Here is a 23,066-nt window from a genome sequence, read left to right on the forward strand (position 1 = left end):
TGTATAACTGCCCAGCTAAACCAAACTTCTGGTGTTTTGCCGATTTGAGCAGTCCACATATAATGTTGCTTGAGGTTTGCCAGAGTGCACTTGGATACCAGTCTTTTCATTAAGAAAACTAAATGCGGTGTTATTGTTTGGGAAATCTCTTTTTTAGGTCTTTGCTTGCCACCTCTCAAGTCTGCCTGTACATCTGAGATGCATTCATTAAATTCCTAAGGAAGATAAACTACATCATTTGGATGTCAGAGCTCCTCATTCCATCTCTTTATTTCAGTTTATGTGAATATTAGAGCTACGCAATAGGTGAGATCAGAATAGAGCCCTTTAAAAATGAAACTGAAGCAGAAGGCTTAGTCCTGATTTCTTTCTGTGTCTCTCTGTCTCTCTTTTTACATGAAAACGAAAATGCAAGAATGGAAATGACAACACAACATCAGAAAGACATGTTTAACTTCATTCACTACAACAGTCACGAACTGGTTGAACTCAACCTGCCACCCAACTCTAAAAACCGAAGACCTGGCATTGAGAAAAAGAAACAAAACCCAAAACAAAACAGAACAAAACAATACAAAGCAACTGCGAATTAATGTAAAAAACGGAGTGCAAATGCGACTACAAGAATGCAATAAAAACATCAGTGCTGCAGGTTCCAGCAGCACTCATCAAAATAATTTCTGAAATGTTTCATCTGAAACATAGACAAAGCAATAAAAAGAGGATATATGTTTATCATTTTAAGCATAACAATGTGAGTTAAGAGCTTAAAAATTAAAAAAAAAGTACTTGGAATGAATAGTGCTACCCTTTTTTTTTTCTAAATAGGCATAAAAATATTTTCATTTCCTTCTTGTTTTCCATACCATTATATCAAGAACTTTCATTTGTTTCATGTTACCGTTTACAATTTTAATGCGCACGCACATACACACACACACACACACAAAAAAGATATCTACCGCAATAGAAATAGTTGCTTCATTACCTTGTTTGCTACATTTGCAAATGTAAACAGCTAGGCAGAGCCAGAACTGACTCTAATGCATGATGGAATATCTTTGTTGCATACGTACACTGTAGAAAATAATTATTCAATATGTCAGGCACCATTATTGAAATGTAATACATTAATATTTACTAGAAAAATAAGTTTTTTTTCCTATTTGTTCTCCCAACTTCTTTAATGAAATAAGTTAATCTGACAGTGCATCCAGTAGCTTGTAATATCTTCTACATCTCTGTGGCAAAAAATAAACTACTGGTTGGGACAATATAATGCAAATTATTAAAGTCAGTCCTTGTACATACATCCTTGTAGCAAGCATTGAGGCTCGACTAACAGCACCTTTAACCAATTATTTAATGTTCAGTTATTTAGCCCTATTTCCCTGAGCAGTTATGCTGAGGAGCTTTCCCTTCATGGATAGTTTTACAAAGCCTTAAGTATTAAAAGAAATATGAAGACATACTTCTAAGAATCCTATTTAATGCTACTTAACTAAACCTGTATAAATCTAATGAAGGAATTGATTGGTACACACACCGTCAGTCTGTGGTAACGTAACCTTAGACGCTGCCTGACCACAAAGTTTGGAAATTATATTTAACCAAAAGAAAATAAATAAATACAGCAGGTTACCTTGTGGAGAAATACCATGTGTTCTAAACGAATTAAGCCCATGGTCTGAACTTTTGTATCCATCTAGTCTTTTGAAGTGAGGGGATCCCTTCAGTTATAATGTGCCAAGTGAGATTAGTGACCAAAAGGAGGCTTCAAAAACAAATCCACGCTGGTTCATCGCATACAAGAAAGAAATATCTGGCTACAATAAAATTACTACATAAGCACTGAGGACATTGATTTTAAAAATGCATATATATTTGGACAAAATGAACCTAAATGGCAAACAAAAGGACTACTTTCAAAAGGAGTATTCGAACATCTAAAGGACAAAAATATCAGAGAGGGTGTGCATGTGTATGTACAGGCAGGGCTGGCCAAAAGCATTGTGCCACCGGCTGTCACATTCTTGCTGATTTCTCACCAAGCCTCACCACAGCTCACATTTCTAGGTCTAATTCTGAAACATGGTCAATGAGAGGAGGCTGATCTAAGAGGGCGCCATTTTCCTTTCACAGCCCCAGAGATTAGACTTCTCCTCCTCTGCCTAGGATTTCATGATGCTTCTAAATTTAAGCAACATTTTATGGGTTTTTGAATACATGGGCTAATGGCCAGCCCAACACTGCTTTAGACTCATGGTATGTAAACCCTTTCAAATTCTAGACAACTTTGATCTCTTGCTTTACAAATCTAATAATTATAGTCTGGTGGTACTTCTTATGGATCATTGCCACAGTACACATTCACCAAGATGGTTTTGACCTACTAGGTTCTAGAACGTGACTATTTACCATCTTCCTTTTTTCTCACTGACCATTAGTCTCACTTTTTAATCTTGGTAACCTACTCATCAAAAGAAAGAATCGTAAGAGAAGGGAATTTCATATTGGATAAGGCAGGCTCTATGAAGTATTTTTTAATAGGTCTTCATAAGACATTACAAGCTATTGAATTCCCATCAAGAAAACCTATTTCTATTGAATTGTGCTAAGTGCTAAGGTTTTACTCTTTAGGTTTTCCATTTTTTTCTGCTTGTGCATTGTTCCTATGCAGGCCTCTCTGGATATGAGTTGTGAAGTCATATTTGTCCGTGCAAAGATGCTGGCATATGCTGCACTGGAAAGGTCCACTGTCACCATGGCAACTCATATGCAAAGCATACATCACGTCATCCAGAAAGACAATGCCGCAGTGCACACATTTTGTTGAAAGTTCATCTTGAGTACTTCTATCAACTTTCTCTGTTTTTACTACATTCAAGGGACCTTCATTTTTTACATTTGATGGTGCCTTCGTTTTCTCCTTGGAGGCACCGTTTGCAGTTGGCCCAGGTCTGGAATGCTTGATCGCCAAATCTAGAGGAATGTCATTGTCTGATCCAACAGTTGAAAAATGAGGAGGCAGATTGAAGGTGGGATAAGGCACATAGTTTTGGCAAGGATTTGGTAGGCCAGGCACATGACTCAAGTAGTGCGGATTCCCAGGAACGGAGAGCTTATATTTACTCCAGAACCGCAGCCAATCAGCTTCACTCTGGAAGTCATTATGTACAAAGGGGAGTCCAAAAAGGGGGTACTGGTACTTTTCGATAGGGCTGCCTGGTGGTGAGTAATTTGGGTGTTTTGCAGGTCTCATGTACTTTTCTATGGGGCTGCCTCTCTCAGAACTTCCTTTCCCTTCTGATACAGATGAACTATTTCCTGGGTCTCCAGTACTTTCCTGAGGACTTTTTATCTGAATGTGCAAAGGTTGCATCCTTTTGTGAATATCCAGAGATGGGCTGACCAGGACTGGCTGCTGAGCAGAATGGCTTTTAGTCAATGAACTCTGGGCTTCGTATTTACTCAGGCTTGGGAGTGGAATTTCTCTCTGGTGACTTTCCGTTAAATGATCTTCTGACCTCCTCTCCAAGGGGCTTCCGTTGACTTGCTCCTCACTGCCACCCCTCTGCTGTTTGTTGAGCTGCTCAGCCTGAAGTGCCTCTGGGTTAAGGCGCTTTCTTGTTCTTCTCCTAATAATCTGCTCACCGTTGTTTTGTTTAATGATGTTTAAAGGCCTGGGAGTCTGCAGAGAGCGAACACACAATACATAAAAGGAAAACATAAAAAACACACACACACATTAAAATGCATTAACAATTCCTCACAAATAGAAACCATGCTTAAGTTCAAAGCAAGGATAGGCTTTATGTTATAGATTTACTAAATCTCCTCCTTTTGCCCTAAGCAGGACCACAGGAAGAAACCAAAGTGCCTTTTTTTTTTTTTTTTAAGCCTAATTAAATCATGCCCATCTTTGCAGGGAGGAATGAAAACTTTCATCTACTTAAAAACAGCTTTCCAAACTCAATGGATTTTGGAATTGCATCATTGAGTGATAAAAGCATGTAGAAAGTTACTTGAAGAAATGTGATTTTTCTGAAATATTTCTCAACTTTTGAGTCATGCACTAAGATGTCAACATCATAACATGGGCATTAGGTTTTGATAAAAATTGTGGAAAAATTATGCATTGCCACAGTCTGAATTGTGTCCTCCCCCAGCTTCATGTGTTGACTCTCGAACCACTAAGGTGACTGTGTCTGGAAAGTGTATGGCCTTCAGGAGTTCAATACGGTTAAGTGAGGACACAGTGAGAAAGTGGCTTTCTGCAAGCCAGGAGAGGCGCTCTCACCACAACCCCCATGCAGCGCTTGGGTCTGACTCCCAACCTCCGGAACTATGGGAAAATATATTTGTTGCTTAAATCACCCCATCTGTGGTGTTTTGTTATGGCATCCAGAGCTGACTGATACATACATTCTTCTAAATAACTGCAAATGTGAATATAAAATATTAAATATCAGAACACACAAAAAATCAAACTGACAGAATCATGAGGAAGGGGACTGGGTAATCAGAGCCCTATCAGTGGGAGTTCTTTTCTTTTTTAACCTCTCACTTGTATTTCTGTTCCTTTAATAATATTTTATATTCAGTAGGGAAGATTGTACTTATTGACAGGTGAAGCATTTGTTTTATGTTGAAAATCTAAATTCATTTGTAGCCTTGGTTCAAATATCCAATCTCTCATTCTAACTCCACTACTCTGTACTTAAATCAAATGCTGAATTTTATGGAGCTTGAGTATTTTATTTGGCTTAAGCATTATATGATTGGTATTTAAGGACATGTTCAACAGGTATTTATATTTATGACTAAAATCCACAGATAAGACTATAATAACTTGTAGTAAGAGCTCTAACTTTGATTAATAAAAATCAAAAGAATAAATTTAATAAATTAATGCATATTTACAGAATAAAAATTGAGATGAACCTTTAATAGGCTAAAATCTGATTTTTCTAAAAGCTTACTAAAATCAGGAACTAATTTCCACATAAAATACAAATCTATACAATAAGTAATTTGTGAATTATTCCTAGAAAAGATGAATCTTAATGCAAGAGAATACCTTTTATACATTAAACAAAACATATATATAAATCCTTTACAGAATATTTCTAGTGTTGTGAAGGTATTTTGAAGGGAAGAAAGATAACATACTTGTTACTGACAATTCAATTACTGGTTTCAGAATGAATATGACACATCCCTTAGATAAGCCATGTTCATTTATTTTGTTCAGAATTTCATATTTGTGTTGTGAAAATATGCAGCATTTAATCTATGTTTTATAAAGAATCCTGAAATTTGCATTAATACCTTTTTTAAACTTTCATTAATGTGAGCATCACCTTTATGTATTTAAATTCATGATTTAAAAAAACTCAAAACTAAAAAATCCCATCTCTGGAGAGATGAATATTAAAATAACTGTAAAAAGAAGAATTTAGTTTATATCACAGTTGTTAAATTATCATAAGCTGGAAGGCAGTAGCTTAATTAATTCCTGGCCTATGATTGGCCAGAGTTCAATGAAAATCATTAATGTCAGTACTCATTAAATGGAAGCTTATTGCTGTGCTTAAATGGTGAAGGTTAAAAGAAAAGTAAGGTGGTGTGGGGGTGGTGGTGGGAAAAATCTTTCTCTTAGCTTAAGGTTTTTACTTACAGTTTACCACTAATTAATATTGTTGGCAGCATCCATGTTTTAAAGAGTGCTTCCAATGGTCCATTTATGAGGACGTGTTGTCTAAAACTGTATTCCCTGTTGCTGTAACCTATTCATTGGCTGTGCTAAGAGCCACGGTAAAATGCCAAACACAGAGAAATAGACTTCTGTTTATTAAATAGAGAATTCAGATTTTTAAAGGCAGCTCTTGTCAGCAGATAAACTTTCTAAACTAAACTAAAAAAATCCTTCAGGAAGTCAAATGCATATGCAGATGGGAGAATTTGTAAGTTTAAGTTTTATTATAGGATTCTAACTAAAATTTGACAAGAAATTACTGGAAGTACTCCAGTAAGCCACAGAAAGAAGCCAGTTAGAGATCTGAAAACACAAAGCACCATTTGCACTTTACTCTGATGTGTGCTCTTTGGGCCCGCAGATACCTCATCTAAATATGCATTAAGTGGACTGCAGAGATTCACCTGGCATTTTCGGGTTCTAGTTCAGAGCCGCTCTTCTCAATGTGCCCAACCCCCAGCCCCCAAAGCAGCCGAGACGACACTTGCAAATTCCAAAGGTAAGCTGGAAAAATTCTTTCCCTGCACTCTCTTTTATGCTGGCCATGGGAGCGTCCTCTTTAAAAAAGTAACTTGTCATGTATTTTTGAACTTTTAAGAAGGTTGTCTTTCTACCTAAATTAATTTCACCAAATTATGATAACCATTAGTTCAAGTATGTTAGGTGAAATTCCAAGAAATCAATCCTTTTCCTTTTTTTTATATCAAAAGAAGCATAAGGTATTACTAACATCTCAAACGTATCTCCCCATAACATCTAAGGCCATTTTACCATACATCACAAGTGCATTCCAAGAGACTATATTAAATTGCTGGGGGGCGGGGGGGAGGGGGCGTGGGGCGGAGGCGGAGGGAGGCACTGCCAGCCATAGAATGGTCCTCATCACACTACAGACCAGGCTGCTTTCTGAAGCTTTTCCTGACAGTCTACCAAGTCCTTACCGAGTGAAGCTTCTGGTAGAGGCCACACGCGTTGCATACATATCCGCCATTTGCATTCTTTCGCCAGAGAGAGGTCTTTGTGGTCAAGCAATTGGCACAAAAAACACCCGAGCCTCTACGCCTCTGAAACAGGAAAAAAAAACACACAAGGTCAGAGGTGAGTCACATGATCACTGGAGTTAGACCAAATCAACCCAGGAGTTTTGTCTTCAGACTAGCAACAATGACAGTATAAAACCACACTGCCCATAATGAGGTCAGGTTCAATTGTGTTTAATAGGCACCACTGATTTTCATTATAATTAACCCTACAATGATGGATGAGGTGTGTGCAACACCAAAGGCTTTTCACAGAAACAGCTTTAACTTTTTGAACCTTGGGTTTTGTGCCATTAATGATGGCTCCTAGAGGCTGAACCTGAAAATATACCTTTGAAAAAAGTGTCAAAACAAAGAGTCAAAAGACAGAACATGGCAAGATGTTTAATATGCTTTGGAAAAGGAGGAGCACGTGTCACCTGAGCTTTAAAATCCGGTCAAGCTTGGAATAAATGCACCATGTACACCATTTAAAAGTATACCCGGCCGGTGTCTTTCTCTGTGCCATTCATGAAACATGAGTTTAAGAGGATGTAAGACATTCATTTCAGGTCTTCAGTGTGTAATGGTAAAGCCTGAAGGAGAACACCCTCTATTTCCCAAAGCTGAGAGAACCGCTAGAAAGAAACTTCAGGCAGCTAGAAGTACAGGATTACTCATGAGAACCCTGACTGGGTACCTGTGTAAGCCAGACAACACAGTCCCATCAATGGCTATAGAATTCCTTTATTTGACCCAGACTTGGAAAGCACAAGCATTTCCGAACACAAACTGGTGTTAGTGGGCTGAAGTCTGTAATCACCAGATTCAAAAATAATCTAAGGGTACTTAAAAGTAGATAATTAGTATTGATTGTTCCATCCTTGCTATCAAGCAATGATTCCATTAAATGTCCCACTGAAACAAAAGTCGGGCTGTGTTTGTAGGCGCAAATACTAACAGGCAGGAAATGGAATTCTTTTGCTGCAAAAAAATGGACAGCCTGCCTTGCAGCTCGGCTCTCCTGTCTCCAGGAAGCAAAGCCTTTAATGATAAAATATGCACGGTAGATAAGGAGTGGAAAAAGTCTTGCTGCAACCCAATTTTCTTATAAATTTAAAATTAAGGGCAGTATAAGTCAAAATTTCAGGGATTCATAAAATTTAGGCAATTTATTTAACTTGAGTCCTTACTGTAGACGAGTGGTATCTCTGCCAAGAAAATACAATGGTTATAATTGTACTCTGATACATTTCAAATGGAAAGCTTTCTGCAGACATAATTTTGGCTTCAAGACTGGAACACTTTCTTGGCATTGAAAGGGCATTTGATTCATCGGGTGTTTCACAATGTATCACTAAAAAGACCTGGTGAGCAGCCAGTTCCCTATAGGGTAATTTTTCCATCCAGATGCAAGTGCTATCAGAGGCCCTCGTCAGCTAAACTAATTATGATCTTGCAATTGCTGATGCCTGCTCACTCTACCATTCGACATCCTCCATTAATCATCAATACAAGGAAAATGAATGAAACGTAAAGAAATGAGGGCCGGTAAGCTGCGCAGCTATAAAAATCTGAAATGAGAGCAATAATTTAACAAGATTGGGGAATGTTTTTAGTGAGCGCAAAGTCAGGCTAACAATTGCCCTTTTCAACCAAGAACACGATTTCATTAGTGTAGCAGGTTGGGCTACTTTGGGTGATGTCATAAAAGCTAGATTTTTCACCAAGATAATCTCTGCCTCCCCTTCCCCTTCCCAACCCCAAGTGGGGACCAGGAATGTATTGCAGATTTCTAAATCTCAGCAAGAGCCACAGCAAACACTAGGTGTCAGTCCGCTAGTCTCAGTAGCGACCTACTGTAAAAGTAGAGAATGCTGCTTCCTGAAAAAAAAAAAAAAAATCAATGAACTATTAGAGGTTGTATTTATTAAACACTCTGGGGCCCCCTTTATCCGAAGTAACTTGGGGAGCCTAGTTAGGTTATAATTGTGAAATTTCCCTGGGGCCAGGCTGTCTTTTTCCTAGATGTAAATACTAACATGTTTGGCAAATAAACACCAACTTGATTCACATAAAGGCGAAGTAAATGTCCATTTGGAAACTAACCCACATATGTGGCAGAGGCTCAAATTTGAATGTGTAACCAACCATTCACTCCAGCCTGCTTTTCTTTCCTTCTGCCCTGGGTGCTTGACACAGCTTGCCAAAGTGGGTGTAATCCTGGTTTCAGAGAGCGTTTCAATCCTTGCCCAATTTTGTGCTTAATTCTCTTGCAAAGAAAATGCCCTTCATTAGTTAGAGAGAAAATCCTGAAATTATAGCTCTGGTTTCCACAGGCATAGGTTGCTTTAAGCAGCACTTATGCTCCAATAAAGGCTGGTATGTTTTAGGTAAACCGTATATCTTAATGTAAATACTCCAGGGGAACTCTGGATTCATTTTCTCAGTGTCAGTGTGGCCGCGAGGTTGATCATCAGGTTTAGGAGTCAGACTACTTGTATTCAAGACATGCTTCTGCATTTTGCTGGGTGCAACTCTGGGCAAGTTACTTAATCTCTCAATGCTTAAATTCCCCCGCCCACCCCCAACCCCCCTTTAAAGTATGAACTGCTGAGAATATTAACGTGGGCTAATGGATGCAATTAAAACAGTGCCAGGGATGTAGTAAATGCTCAGTAAGTTAGCCATTCGTCAAGGGGATTCAACTGTATTTCTTTTGTGAGAAAAAAATATATTTTGTTAGTTTGGTTTTATCTCCTGAATCTACTTATTAAACATTTTATATATGCCTAATACATATAGTTGGATATTATCAAGTGTATTTCATTTGTATCAATCTTATCAAGTCTGAGAATGGAAAATTGAGTCAGAGTGAAATATCTAGGTGTTCACACCTAGAATTCGAGAGGAGCGTGCTTGTGTGGGGGTAGAGAGTGGGAGGTAGGTGAGAAATGTTTCACCCATTAAGTTACTGCCCATCGAAACAAATTTATCACTTTAGTAGGCACTGCAAGCAGCAGAGAAGCGGGGAGAAGTGAATAATGCCCTCAGCTGTGACCACAGGATCACAGAACTGTGCCACACCTCTCTAAACTGCAGCAGAGAAGAGAGTCCTGACTAGGTCGCACGGTGTATAGTGTAAGCTGGCTGCACACAGGAAGGCATTTCTTTCGAAGTTACCAACATCCTTAGCCCAGTCGAGGGCAGAGAAGCAGTCGGTTGGCAAAAAAAGGCGGAGCAGAAGTTTCCCTGCCCTGCTTCTTAAAACAAAGCCTGACCTTGTCACGGCACTAAGACCTTATTTCATTCATCGATTATCATGCATGACAGAGCTTTAAAATACTTCGTCATTCTCCTCTCCACTGTGTTTGTAAAGGACAAAAATCATGTCTCCTAACAGTCATCAAATACTCTAAATCGTTAGTACCTAGAACAGTGCTCTGTCTCATGCAGTTAAACACTAAGGAAGTTGAAGATAATCTCATCACTAGTAGATACTCCTACTTTGGAGGGGGGAGTTTAAAAAAGTAATATCCCTTTTGAATGGATCCCCTTCATATGGCTAAATTTATGTCCAGGAGGGCAGAGATGGCTAATGATGTAGGAAAAAAATATCATGAGGATCACTTTTCCAATCCTACATCCCACACTCATTTTTGAGAAACAGGTGAAGTGGGTACTTGCTAGGTCCTGAGGATACTAGGTCAGGTACAAAGAAGCTCCACCTTTCCTTTGCAAACATTCTAGCCACACATTGCTGATGGTTCTATATGTGCATGTTTAAATGCTACTACAAGTGCTTGTCCTTTTCCTACAAGCTGATCACTAATAATTTGTAAAGCTATGACCTTGTGGTGGAGGGAGGTGAATCACAGCATAGGGATAGAAACACTTCTGGGAGAGGACATGATAGGAGTAAGTAGCTGAGGCACAGCTGAGAGGCATGCTTAGCCCGGTTCTTACTCTCTTGAGTCAGAGGGACAGTGCACTTGTACAGATCCAAAGCAACACGAACTCACAGCGTCCTCTGCCTCTGGCCTTCTCTACTGTACCATGTGGGGTCCACGAGGGTGAAGGAAAGTAGGCTGAAAACCCAAATCTATATGAAAGTCCCCTCAACTGAAGATTTCTACAGAGAAAAATTCCAAAATCAACAATTCAAGAAACTTTTTTTTTTTTAATTTGAAGTTTTAATAGTGTGTCTACTAACTGTTAGGTCACATTTTTGTTGCCTCCATGTTATTTCTGTTGGCTGGTTAATTTCCCGTGTGGAAAGGAAGGACGGTGGTAGGAGCAGTTAATTGTAAGGGATTTGGAAGCCAGTCCAGTGTTTGGCCTAGCAAGTGCTTTTCAGTGATCATTACTGAGAATTCTTCAGATCACTTGTTTCCCTTCTACATTTCAAATGTATTAGGACCGCAATACTGATTTTACAACAGCAATAGGTGATGAATTTGGACAATCACCCATGCCAGGATTTGAAATAGAGAATGATGGGCACACCCATCTTTTATTATAAAAACACTTTAAATCCAACATAATTTATTTCCCTGCTGTGAGTGCACCAAGAAGTATAATGACTATAAATAACTATCTTAAAAAATCTAGTCTTCAGGTGCACAGCTAACCACTGTATGGTATCACTATTGTTAGGTTTTTTTCTCAAAGCTTCTGACTCAAGTTTTCTATTCAGGATCTCACATTACTCATTTATGTGTTACTCTGGGTTGAGCCTTGGCACATGTGCTGGTAAAGCCAGGCATGACTTCAGCAAAAAAAAAAAAAAAAAAAAAAAAAAAAAAAAATATATATATATATATATATATATATATATATATATATATATTAAAAATTAGGTTCAGCTGTTTTTATTGCTTATTTTGCTATTTGAAGATCAGTTAGAAACAAACATTTTAAGGTTTTCAAATTTCATTAAACAAAAAACTGATTTATTTGATTAATAAACAGTAAATTTGATTATTCATTCAAGTGGCTTAACATTTAGAGCCATGAATGTTCATCTCCAAAATATGAAACGTCTCCACTGGTGGAGGAATTTTGCAGAAATGATCCTTTAAAATAATTTTCTATGAGTAGGAACCATACTGAAACCATGTAATCACATAATAAGCCTTGATAGGCAGAATATTTACTCACATTTTTATGGTTTTATATCTTAGCCGTTTAAAATTTAATCAGTCTGAAATTTGACATGTATGCTGTTAATCTGGATGTACATCAAATATTTTAACTCTTTAGATAACTTCTGTGTTTATTTGATTGTATCAAGAATCCTTTGTGAACTTCATTTTACAGAAACACACATGGCCATGATAGAACCTTCAGGAATAATTTTGCAGTAATAAAATAGCAGCAGTAACTGTAACTCAGCTCAGTTCTGGGAATAGTTATTGGATGTCCACCATGTGCCTGGCACTGTGCTAGAAGCTAAGGTTACAGTGATGTACACAACAGACAAGGTCTGTTCTCAGAGTTTCCAGTAGAATCAGCTGAAAACACACTAAGTGTGAAGTTAACATGATATAAACGGAGATTGTTCGCTAAGATTGACAGTTTAATTCATGTAAATTATATGGAAACTTTTCTGAAGACACCAAAATATTTTCCATGAATAAATCTCATTTAAAGGTTGAATGTTTTATCTAATAATCGAAAGGCTCACTCTCTGTGCTCCTTTATAAATATGGGAAATAAGCGAATTATTTTGGAAACAAGTTGACTCTTGCTTAGTCCCATCAGTATTAATGTCCTGTCAATAATATTGCTTTGTTAACAATCAAAAGAGTTGATATAGTTAAACAATGTGTTCATTACTATCATGTATATAGTAACCATTCAATAACTGTTGAATACATGATGAATATTATTTTAGTCATTATCACTGTTATTCACCACTAAAAAACAGAGAAGGCTATATCCATCTCCCAGTTCTCCCAATATATAGTTAATCAGCTATTGATTACATAACAGTAGACCCTAAAGAATACATAGAAAGTAGCATTAAAAACACTTAAAAATAGATGGTGGCTTGAAATGAACACCTTTAAATTAAAAGAATTTTATCAGAAGCACAGACTGGCCAATATTTTAGCAAGATTCGGGGGAAGAACTCTGCCAGCAGGAAACAATAGTTTCCAATATCTTGGCTGGCTTTTGTTCTAAATAAAATTGTGAAGAATCCATTGAAATGGGCAAGTCTCTGCCTGCCTTAAAACAGCCCTCTTTGCCCTCAGATTTCTTGCCAGACAACTAAAGAGACTCTACAAGGTTCAGCCAAGCACCGATCTTATAATCACCTATCTCAGAGTTTGGAAACAAAACCTGTTTATCTTGATTATTAATTTCACTTCCTCAACACATCACCAATGATAATGGAGACCAGTGTAAACAAAACTGACATCCCTGGCTAGGAGCAATGGAACAACTTCTGTTTCAGGACATGAGGCAATGCACGCTCCAGTAATCATACCTTGTACCCAGGTACCAATGTGCCTAAGACTTATTCCACTGACGCATCAGCACACAAGCGTTGCCCAATATATCAGGAAATGCTAGCTGCAAAACACATTATTAGCTCCATTTCTTCTGAGATGTAATTGGTGACTCTTGGAGTGGGACACCAGAAAAATCAAGATTTCGCAGTTATCCTACACTTCAAATTATTCATATGGATTTTTCAAATCTGCAGAACTTAGAAATTTATCACAAAGATAAAGAACCCATTACAGGTCTAAGGGGTCACATATCCGTTCTTTTGATTTACCCCCATATATTTGGTAACAAGCAAACCAAACATACAATGTCATACAAAAATTCCATAACAGACAAGACTAGAAAAAAAGATCTTTGGAGTTCTAATCCAAGCTGTTTCTAAAATAATGTTCTGCCTTTACAGCGATACATATGTGGACAGCTAAAAATATGGCTCAAAATTTATGTCTGCACTGTCTTTTTTTTTCATTACACGTGAAAGTCATTATTGTCAAAAGAACTACTCAAGTCTCTTACTGAATCAGTTTCTGCCACCATGGATCCATTTTCACCTTCAGCTATAACAATGGTTGGAAAGTTGCTCTACAGGGACTTTCTTTTATGCCAGTGCCAAAATCTGACACTAAAAAGGAAAGAAAAAAGCCTTTTGGAAGCATAGTTAAATAATTTTAGTACCTCTTAAGTAAACTTCAGCATGGGAATACAATATTTGATTCTGTTCTAATAAATTTATTGCACATTTTATTTAAACAATGTATTTAGAAAACATTTATTATGGGAATTCTTCTCATTATAAGAAATAAACATCTTGGTAATAAAACAGAGAGACTTGTTCTAGAAAAAAACCTAAAGTCCAAAGGGCTTAGCTTCTAAACACTTCATTAAAAATAAATGTATTTGTCTTTTTAATTAAGGGTTGCTTTTGTAATAGATAATAATGATGATGGTTATTTTGAAAGAAACAGAAAATACCAAATAAGCAGTAATTCTTTTCATATCAGCTAACAGATAAAAACTGGTCCATGAAATGTAACCATCCTCAAGGTATTGACTAACATATACACCAATGATTTCTTTACATATACACCAATGGTTCCTAACATTCTTGGGAATCATAACATCTTTTGATAAAATTTATGACACTCTTCCAGAAAAAAAACTTTTTTCAAGTAATTTCAGGCTGTTCAAAAGAATGTCCTTCACAAATTGTATCCAAAGATTTTGCATGCTCTGAGTGCCCCTGGATCCCAAAGTTAAGAACCCCTTACATATATTATCCTACTTTAGATTCAAAGTGAATTACTAGATATTACTGGCCCACTTACGTTGATGAGGTAAAACACTGAGAATGACTCTTTGACTTACCTAGTATCAAAAAGATATCCTAGTCTCTAAGTCTAGGCAAAAACACAGGACTATATTCTAAACACCATTTATGAATCAATGGTCTGGTGTAATTTTCATGTTCGACTACTTTTTGTTTCTTTTTTAATAATTACCAACATACATCGAATATTTATCAAGTAGTTCTTATGTGTAGGAAAATATACTATAGGCTTAGTTTCATTACCTGACATCTTCAAAATGATCCTAAGAGACAGGTATTATCATTATCATTATTACCTCCACTTTACAGGTGAGAAACCTGAGGCCTAGAAACATTTTTCAATTGCTAACTAGTAGGGCTAAGATGCAAAACCCGGGCCTCTTTCTGGCAGAACCACAGTTCTTAACCACGTTTCAGGCTCTATTACTAAAGAGGCAATTGGGGAATTTTAACCAAAAATATTTCACCATTACATGGCTTTGAAGGACCCTTATCTCTTCAAGCCACCCTACAACAGCTGATCAAAATTATGCAAGTTTTGAGGTACCAGAAAGAAATGACTCATCCTTGATCAGATATGGCAATGATCTGTTATGAGGTTGACAGATACAGTCATAGCCAGAGGAACACAGCGTTTGGCTGATGGAGAGGTAGTGGTGGGGAAGGGAGTGGGTGCAGGACACATGTTTTGATCCATCCATCTCAAGAAAGAAAAAAATGTATGTGAAATAACCCTCTGCCGAAAAGCAGAAATTAGTGACGCCATTGACTTAGCCCCTACTAATGCCAGTTGCAGGGCAGCTGCGAGCTAGGGCCTCTGGCTTTTGCATTTGCCTTGGCCAGACATGGGGCAGGAAAAGGGGCGCTGGGGTTTTGACAGGTTCTATAAGCACATAGGTTCAGGTAACAATATACTAAGTTTACTTTACATATTTGTATGTTCCCTGACAGAGACCTCTTGCAGTGTGTGATATTAATATCATTCAAGGCAAAATATTGCCAATCTCAAAGATAAGGTATTTTACCCAAATCCTCAGATTGGGATATTGTGAATATCTTTTCCCTAAAACATTTCCCCGCATTATTATATATAAAAAATATATGTTACTCATCTACTTATGCTGTTGACTTGGACATTTTTCATGTGAGATATAATTTCCATTTCATTATGTAACAGCAAAGACCAAAATATTCTTCACTCTAAACACTTTTTACAAGTTGGGAGGATACAGTACAGATTGGATGAGAAAGCCCAGCATGTAGTCTGCTCAGCAGGAAGATGGCAATTGCAGCTTTTTTCCACTTAACAACAATAAAAAACATACGGAAATATAGAGTTAACTATACTGAAGTTCAAAACACTTAAGAATCATGTTAAGAGACTGAAAAGGTATCAGCAAGTGACCCTGATACCAAAGACACAGTTCACATTGAACACCTGTCAAGACTATATCGGGAACACTTCTCATAGCATATCACCTTCTATGACTATACGGGGGAGGGGGGGACACTGAGGGAAATGAACTTGAATTTCATTTAATTTTTGAATCTATAAAAAATTATTTTAAAATGTTACCTCATTTTTATTCAACTTTGTATTTCCTTTAAGACACATAAAATCGTAGGCATTTAAATATACCTTTCCAATAGTTAAAGTGCCCAGTAGTTAAGTCACTGTTTAAATGGAAGAACTGTCTTTAAATAAGAACTCAGTGTGTGCTGTAAGGTAAAAGCCAAACACGGGCAGATAATTTCATTATAGAGGTACTGTGAAGACAGGAAAATCTCAGCTGATCTTCAAAGTTTTAATAACGTTATTTCAAAAAGACAACTTGGACTTGTGAATTTCCTGAACAATAATGATGTCATTTTGTAATAACTGAAATCTTTTATGGGAACACGGCTTCTTCAATAGCTCTCACAGTCAATTACACAGGAAAGTACTGTACTCGGCTGTCCCCCTGTCGCCCAGCCCCCTTTCAAAGAGCTCACGTACACGACTTCCTTTTCCATTACCAACTTGTCTGCAGTACCATCTGTAAAAACGAACGCATACCTTGTGCGGCCAGTGTCTGCTTCTGCACATCCATTAGTGGGACTGGCTGCAGCTGCTCAAGAAGAAAGCAATGATTGTCTTTCCTTCTATATATATGCACATATTCCCCTCCAGTGCCACCATATCAGCAAGGCAATACATCGTCTGGGCAGGGAACTGCACTTAATAACCTTCCTCCAGCCCAGTGTTTTGTGTGATCTGGAGTTTGTTAATCACACGGTATCACATACCAGCACAAGAACTACCTCACCGCATCAAGCACTCCCGAGACGACCCCTCAGTCCTCCCCACCAAAAGGAACAGTTAAAATCATTTTGTTCCTTGATAATTTGTGCATTGAACAACAACAACAACAAAAATCAGGAAACCATCCCTGAGGCCTGGCAGCAAGCACATCCCGAGATACAAAACTCCTGGTGAGTGGAATTTTATTTCATGAGAAGGGCTTTGAAAACATAATGCAGCAACTAACGTTTCTCACATTTATTTCCCCCTTCCTCGTGGTTATGTTGTCTAGAGTCTAGACCAAGAGTACTAAACTGTTCACGTAAACTGTTCACAATTTCTGCAGAAGATGCAAATAGACTAAAACAAGAAGTTACCCCAAATTAATTGATTTGCCTAAAAGAAATAACATTTCTCCCTATTGTGAAGTAATATGAATTAAAAAAGCAAAACACCATCAATTACCAAGCTGTCAAAATAAAAACATTTTTTAAAAAGGTTCATAGAGAAGCAAATTTAAAATACACGAAAGAAAAAAAAAGATCTCTTAAAATGATTTCGTTATTTTCCTGTGCTATTCCACATTTACAAATTTACCCAAATACAGGGTGTCCCCAAAAATGTACCAACTGTATCAGCTGATAGCTCAATTTGAAAATGAAATGTATTTTAATAAACACTGCCTTTATAATTATTCCAAGTGTGTACTAGTATATACTTTTTTGGGGGAACACCCTGAATATCAAAACTATTCTTCACAAGAGGTACTTTCTTGTCAGTGTGCAAGCTTAGCTTTGGAACATTAGAATGCCAATTCTACCTTAGCTTTTCACTTATTATTGAATCATCCATTAGCTCTGCTTTCTCAACATTTAGGTATGGGGTGGGGGGGGGGGGCGTGCAGAGGGCTGGATTACAATTACTTACATATGCAAGTCACTCCCAGAGAATCAGAGGCTTCTGAAGGAAGGGCCGATTTTTAAAAAAATCTTTGTATCATCAGTACATTGCATATAGTAGGCATTTAATTAATGACAAGTTAACTAACTGACTGCTATCATAAGAGAGGATTCTGCTAATTTCAACAAAAAAGGCATTCTGTTAAAATGTGTGTGTGTGTGTACACATACATACATACTATGATTGAAGGATTATACTTTAAGTGCAGCTTTATTCATAAAAAATAAATGGCAGGCATTGTCACAGAGAAAAGGACTCAGATTGAAAACAGTTTCACTTTTGTGAAATGGAGAAGAAATTTAATTCTGTGCCATATTTAGACTCTATATTATATGACAGGAGAAAAAAGGAAAAAGCTTTGTTTGCTTGAGTTTCTGAGCAATTTGCAGAACTAGCAGAAGTGGCATATGTTGTGTACTTGTGAATGTATGTATATGTATACATACACAAATGAATCCATTGATATATTTCGGCACTAACAAAATGAATTCATTGAAATATTTCAACACTAATATGTTAGTGAGATTTCCCTAGTTGCTTTTATTTTCATTAAGGCAATACTATATTTTTATAAGTTGAGTGTGTGTGCTAAAATACCAACAATGTTGTTAGATTAAAGGGAAAAAAATTCCATGAGTTTCCTGGATCACTGAGTATAATCAACTACACGTACAAAAGACTGAAAAGAAACGAAGCAACAGAGAACCTAGAAGAGTATTCTATGTGGCAGCCTAATAATTATTGCTTTTAATGGGTGGGAAATAAGACATAGACATCTTGTGATTCATTTTCATTACTATGTTAGAATTCTTTCACTTTACATACACATCAATTAAATGTAAATGTAATTATGTACGGGCGACTTTTGAATGCCATGCTTGATGTGGATCAAGTATTTGATGCCGTTAAATGCTTAATTTCAGAAGATATTGAGTATCAATAGATATATTTTAGAAGATATTGAATAACTGAATAAGCATTTGACATATATATAATTCAACATCTACAGCTACATATTTATGCACATATACACACAACTTATGCAAAATACCCCATATTTATTTTTACAACATGAAAAGTATAGTGACCCTAAAACACTCACATATGTGATTGTCTTAAAGAAAGTACATCATATCATTTATGCATATAAAACTATAAATATAGCTCTCCTATCACCTCTCTCTTGACTTCTCTCTCCTTTCTTTTCTATGTTCCAAAATACCTTTGAGTATGTCATTACCTGAACCAGTTTGGCAGCAAATTATTCACATTCATAAGATTCATGAGTTTATGAAAGAAACGTAATTCTCATCCCCAAAGCAAAGTGAAAAAATTGGGGACTTAATCAGTGGCCATTAGATTTTTCCAACATAAAGGAATACTTTGCAGGTCAACTTCCCTTACACTTAATACTCATTCTAGGTGCAGGTACTTTTCTTCCATTCATATGGTGTGATCACATAGATTACATCGCTTATCATAAGCATGACAAAGGATATTTAATTAGTAGATTATACAAGACTTAGAAAGCTTTGCACAAGAATTAATTTTCAATGCTGGCTATAATTTATATCCATAAGCAATCATTTGTAACTTGACATCCTCTCTCTCTCTCTCTCTCTCTCTCTCCATATATATATTTTTATTATAAACTGGAGGACCTTGAAGCCATTTTCTTTTTTAAAAGGAGATGGGCATGTAAATGCACGCAAATGTACATTTGAAAATATGTGCGTATACATGCCCATCTCCTTTTAAAAAAGAAAATGGCTTCAAGGTCCTCCAGTTTATAAAAAAAAAAATCAAGGGTTAATAATCTTGTATTTTAACATGTCTGCTTTTAAGAAATAGAAAGTTACACATCTCCATGTTAAAGAGTTATATCTAACTAGAAGATAAAATATCTGATGAAAAGGTAGATGTAAAAAGTGTAATGACATAATAGATGGACCAAACTTAAGAAACCAGCAGGTTGCATTTCATGAAGAATAAATAATTTATGTATGATTAAAAACACATTTTCAGATATTACATGTCCTCAAAATTTGTGTACTCTGAAGGAAAAGGTAAGTGGCTTGATCTGGCTTGCCATCCTTCTTTTTCTAGCTATTTTCCAAGATTGTTTTTTTATTAACTGCGCGCGCGCACACACAAACACACACACACACACACACACACACATGCAGTTTTTCCCTTTGGCAAAATAAAAATGGAAATAGCCATCTTCCTTTAAATTCATCCCAAATGAAGGCAATAATTCAAAAATAAACAGAATGGACTGATTGGTACCAGACTAAAATTCAAAGAAATTCACATTTCCAAAAAAAAAAAAAATGTTAAAGTGTGCCCTAAACATAAAAGTCCTAACTTTAAAAAAAGAAGAAAATTGCCATTAGCAGAGATTTAGCTAATTAGTCCATCTAATTCGGGCCTTTTATGTTGTAGGTTTACAAATTTCAGAAAATGACCAAATTATTCCACTTACATCATTAAGTTGACCCCTTCCAGGATTTGACCCTCCTAATAGATTTATTTTATAAGATATGACATCTTGAACAGCTGTGCTATTCTTTCTTGAACTTGACTTTTTTTTTTAAAGCATGAAAATAGACTGATTTTACTAAGCATGGTTTTTCTTTGGTAACAGTGGGGGATGGGAGGGATCAGACATGAAAAAATAGTGTGAGTTCCTATCTGAGGGAGTCATTTTGATATGCAGAGAACACTAAAGTATTACAAACATTTGTGACCGGTTAAAGACATGATGTAGAAAGAATCTGGAAATATCACCATGCACTGAGTTCATTAATCTAAGGAGGTATTGTTATTGAAAATGGAGAAGCAATTCCTTTGAATGTTCTGATCAAATCCCCGCCACTGAGTGGACGCCACTGTATGCTCACTGCAGACTGCGGTGTGTTTAAAGTCTGGTTACTCAGGCTCCCTCCAGGTTTTCATTTTTTAAACCAAATATACATCAGGATTAAGTTAGACAATTTCAGGGAAATGTTCTTCTAAATTTCTTCCAGGGCAAAAGAAGATTTTTAGTCTATGCTAAAAATACCTCTAAATCTATTATATTTAATGTAGCAACTAAATAAGTATTAGATTTAACTGAACTACAGGTCTTACTCAGAATTATCTTCGTGATAAAAAGCAACACTAGATTTAGATGAAGTAGGAAGAGGGAATTGCAAATGTTTAACAGTCATGGCTTCTACCCCTACTCAATTCTGAATCAAGTTTAAGCTTGTAGAGATAGTTACACTAAGTGTTGTTTTTCTACGTTGGCGCTACATGGCATCTTGATTTAAAATTCAAGAAAGTACTTCAGACAAATAATAAATTGTAGCACAGTATTAAAGGCACACAAGGAAAGCTCTTCCTAATTTCAATTACACTGTTGATACATTAATTATCTGTTTATCTGATAGCTGCTTCTAATAGGTCGGCCATTGTCTAACACATCCCAAGTGCACTGTTCTTTTTTACAAGAGGTAAAGGCATTTGAGAGAAAAAAAAATCAGACAACTCTTTCCAGTGTCTCAGGGATAATTGTTACCTTTCTCCTTCTCAACTTTAAAAGAATACAGTGTCTATTTTGCTCAAGGCAGTTGTTTAAGGCTCCTGATGTCAGAATCTTTTCAACTTGCATAGATTTAAGATTATTTAAAAATGATTATTGTATAATTCTAAGCTTTCTATTGCTATTAATAATTAAGTATATATAATATCCATAAACAACCTGGTAATTAACCCAGGAGCTATGCATTCCCACTCACCTTTGTCTGTATACACACACAGATATATTTTACATAGATGATTCTAAATGGTTTATTTTAATATAAGAGAAAACTTTAGACAAATCTATGATGGGGAATATAATATTGGTATCCTGAGGTATAATAATACTATAAAATATTTGATCTTCTGTTATAATTCTAAAATTCATATTTCAAAACAAATTCTGAAAACAATATTCACTTACAAAAGAGGGACTTGTGGAAGTTGACCCATTCTTTTACTTTATTTCACTATGCAATATGCTATTATAATAAAACCCCTGATTATTAGCAGAGAGGTTTTGCTTTAATAGTCTATCAAAATCATTTACATTAAACTATTGGAACACAGATAATATCTTTATGTTTAGTTTTAAAAAATTGCCTTAATCACTTAATTAAGATCCATAGAATTTAAAGGTTTATTTTGAAAATATATTTTTCAGTTCATAGTTTACTAAATGATTGGACATGCATCTTTAAACTTATTCCAATTATTAGATGAATATATAATTTTTAACTTGGCACTATTGGTATAATTTTCCATTAGAAATCTATTAATATTCATTTTTTTGTTTGAGCCATGAACATTGGTTTCCTTTAGTGTCCTTCTAAGTTGATTTAGATTTTCCCTAGCAACCAATGCACACTGTGTTCTCCACCCTCCTTTCTTTGAATGTTTATTACCTGGTGAAATCTTCTTGGCTTAAAGACGTAGCAGACAGGAAAGGAAGAAAACTTACAACCTGAATGCCTGATATTTAATCAATAAAGGAAGGACTTTCTCCTTTGGCATTCGTGTTTGATAAACTTGGCCTCTTTTCCTCTGTTTGGATCTGAAATGAAAACTGCTTCCCACAAACTCAAAAAGCTCAAGACACCACAGCACACTGAAGAGCAAAACAAACACGCTCTTATTCACTTATTGAGTACAGATTATTCATCTATTATTTTCAATACAATTACTAATCACTTTCTACTGTACAAAGATGACAAGGTCCCTGAGTCTAAACACATACATCCACTTCCAAAGTTTCTCAGAGGTAGATATTCATAATAGTCATGATACTGGTTTTCTCAGTGACAGAAGATGTACATTTCTGGAGAGCCCATCTCATTTCTGGAAAAAAGGCATAACTTGTTCAGTCTGCAGCTGATGAATAAGGTGGCAGAACCACCTTGGTGGTACCCAAAGGTAATGTGAAAACATATAACCAACCAGGTTGGTATGGGCATTGACCAAGCAGAAGCAGAAACAGAGCTGGCTGCAGAGCAGGGGTCGAATTCAAGCGACCTTCCCCAAGGCCGCCAGGTGCTGCCCTTCACTGCGGATGGCGGGGTTCCAGGGAGTGCTCAGTGTGGACCCGGGCCACCAGGGTATCAACACCCCACAGGGAACTCAGGGCTCTGACGGGCTTGCTCC

The 23,066-nt window shown here is 36.6% G+C and overlaps 1 protein-coding gene across 1 annotated transcript in view; it reads right to left on the reverse strand.

Moving 5' to 3' along the window:
- Positions 1-860: 860 nt before the first annotated feature.
- The window catches only part of TRPS1 (transcriptional repressor GATA binding 1), a 229,499-nt gene continuing 207,293 nt past the window's right edge, over positions 861-23,066 (reverse strand). The window contains exons 5-6 of the mRNA XM_080647260.1: positions 6,700-6,822; positions 861-3,691 (exon numbers count right to left, since the gene is read on the reverse strand). Coding sequence (XP_080503386.1) covers positions 2,630-3,691; positions 6,700-6,822 — 1,185 coding nt within the window. The 3' untranslated portion in view covers positions 861-2,629. The remainder of the gene's footprint in view (positions 3,692-6,699; positions 6,823-23,066) is intronic.

Source organism: Plecotus auritus (genome assembly GCF_963455305.1).
Source record: "Plecotus auritus genome assembly, chromosome: 11".
Classification (NCBI taxonomy): domain Eukaryota; kingdom Metazoa; phylum Chordata; class Mammalia; order Chiroptera; family Vespertilionidae; genus Plecotus; species Plecotus auritus.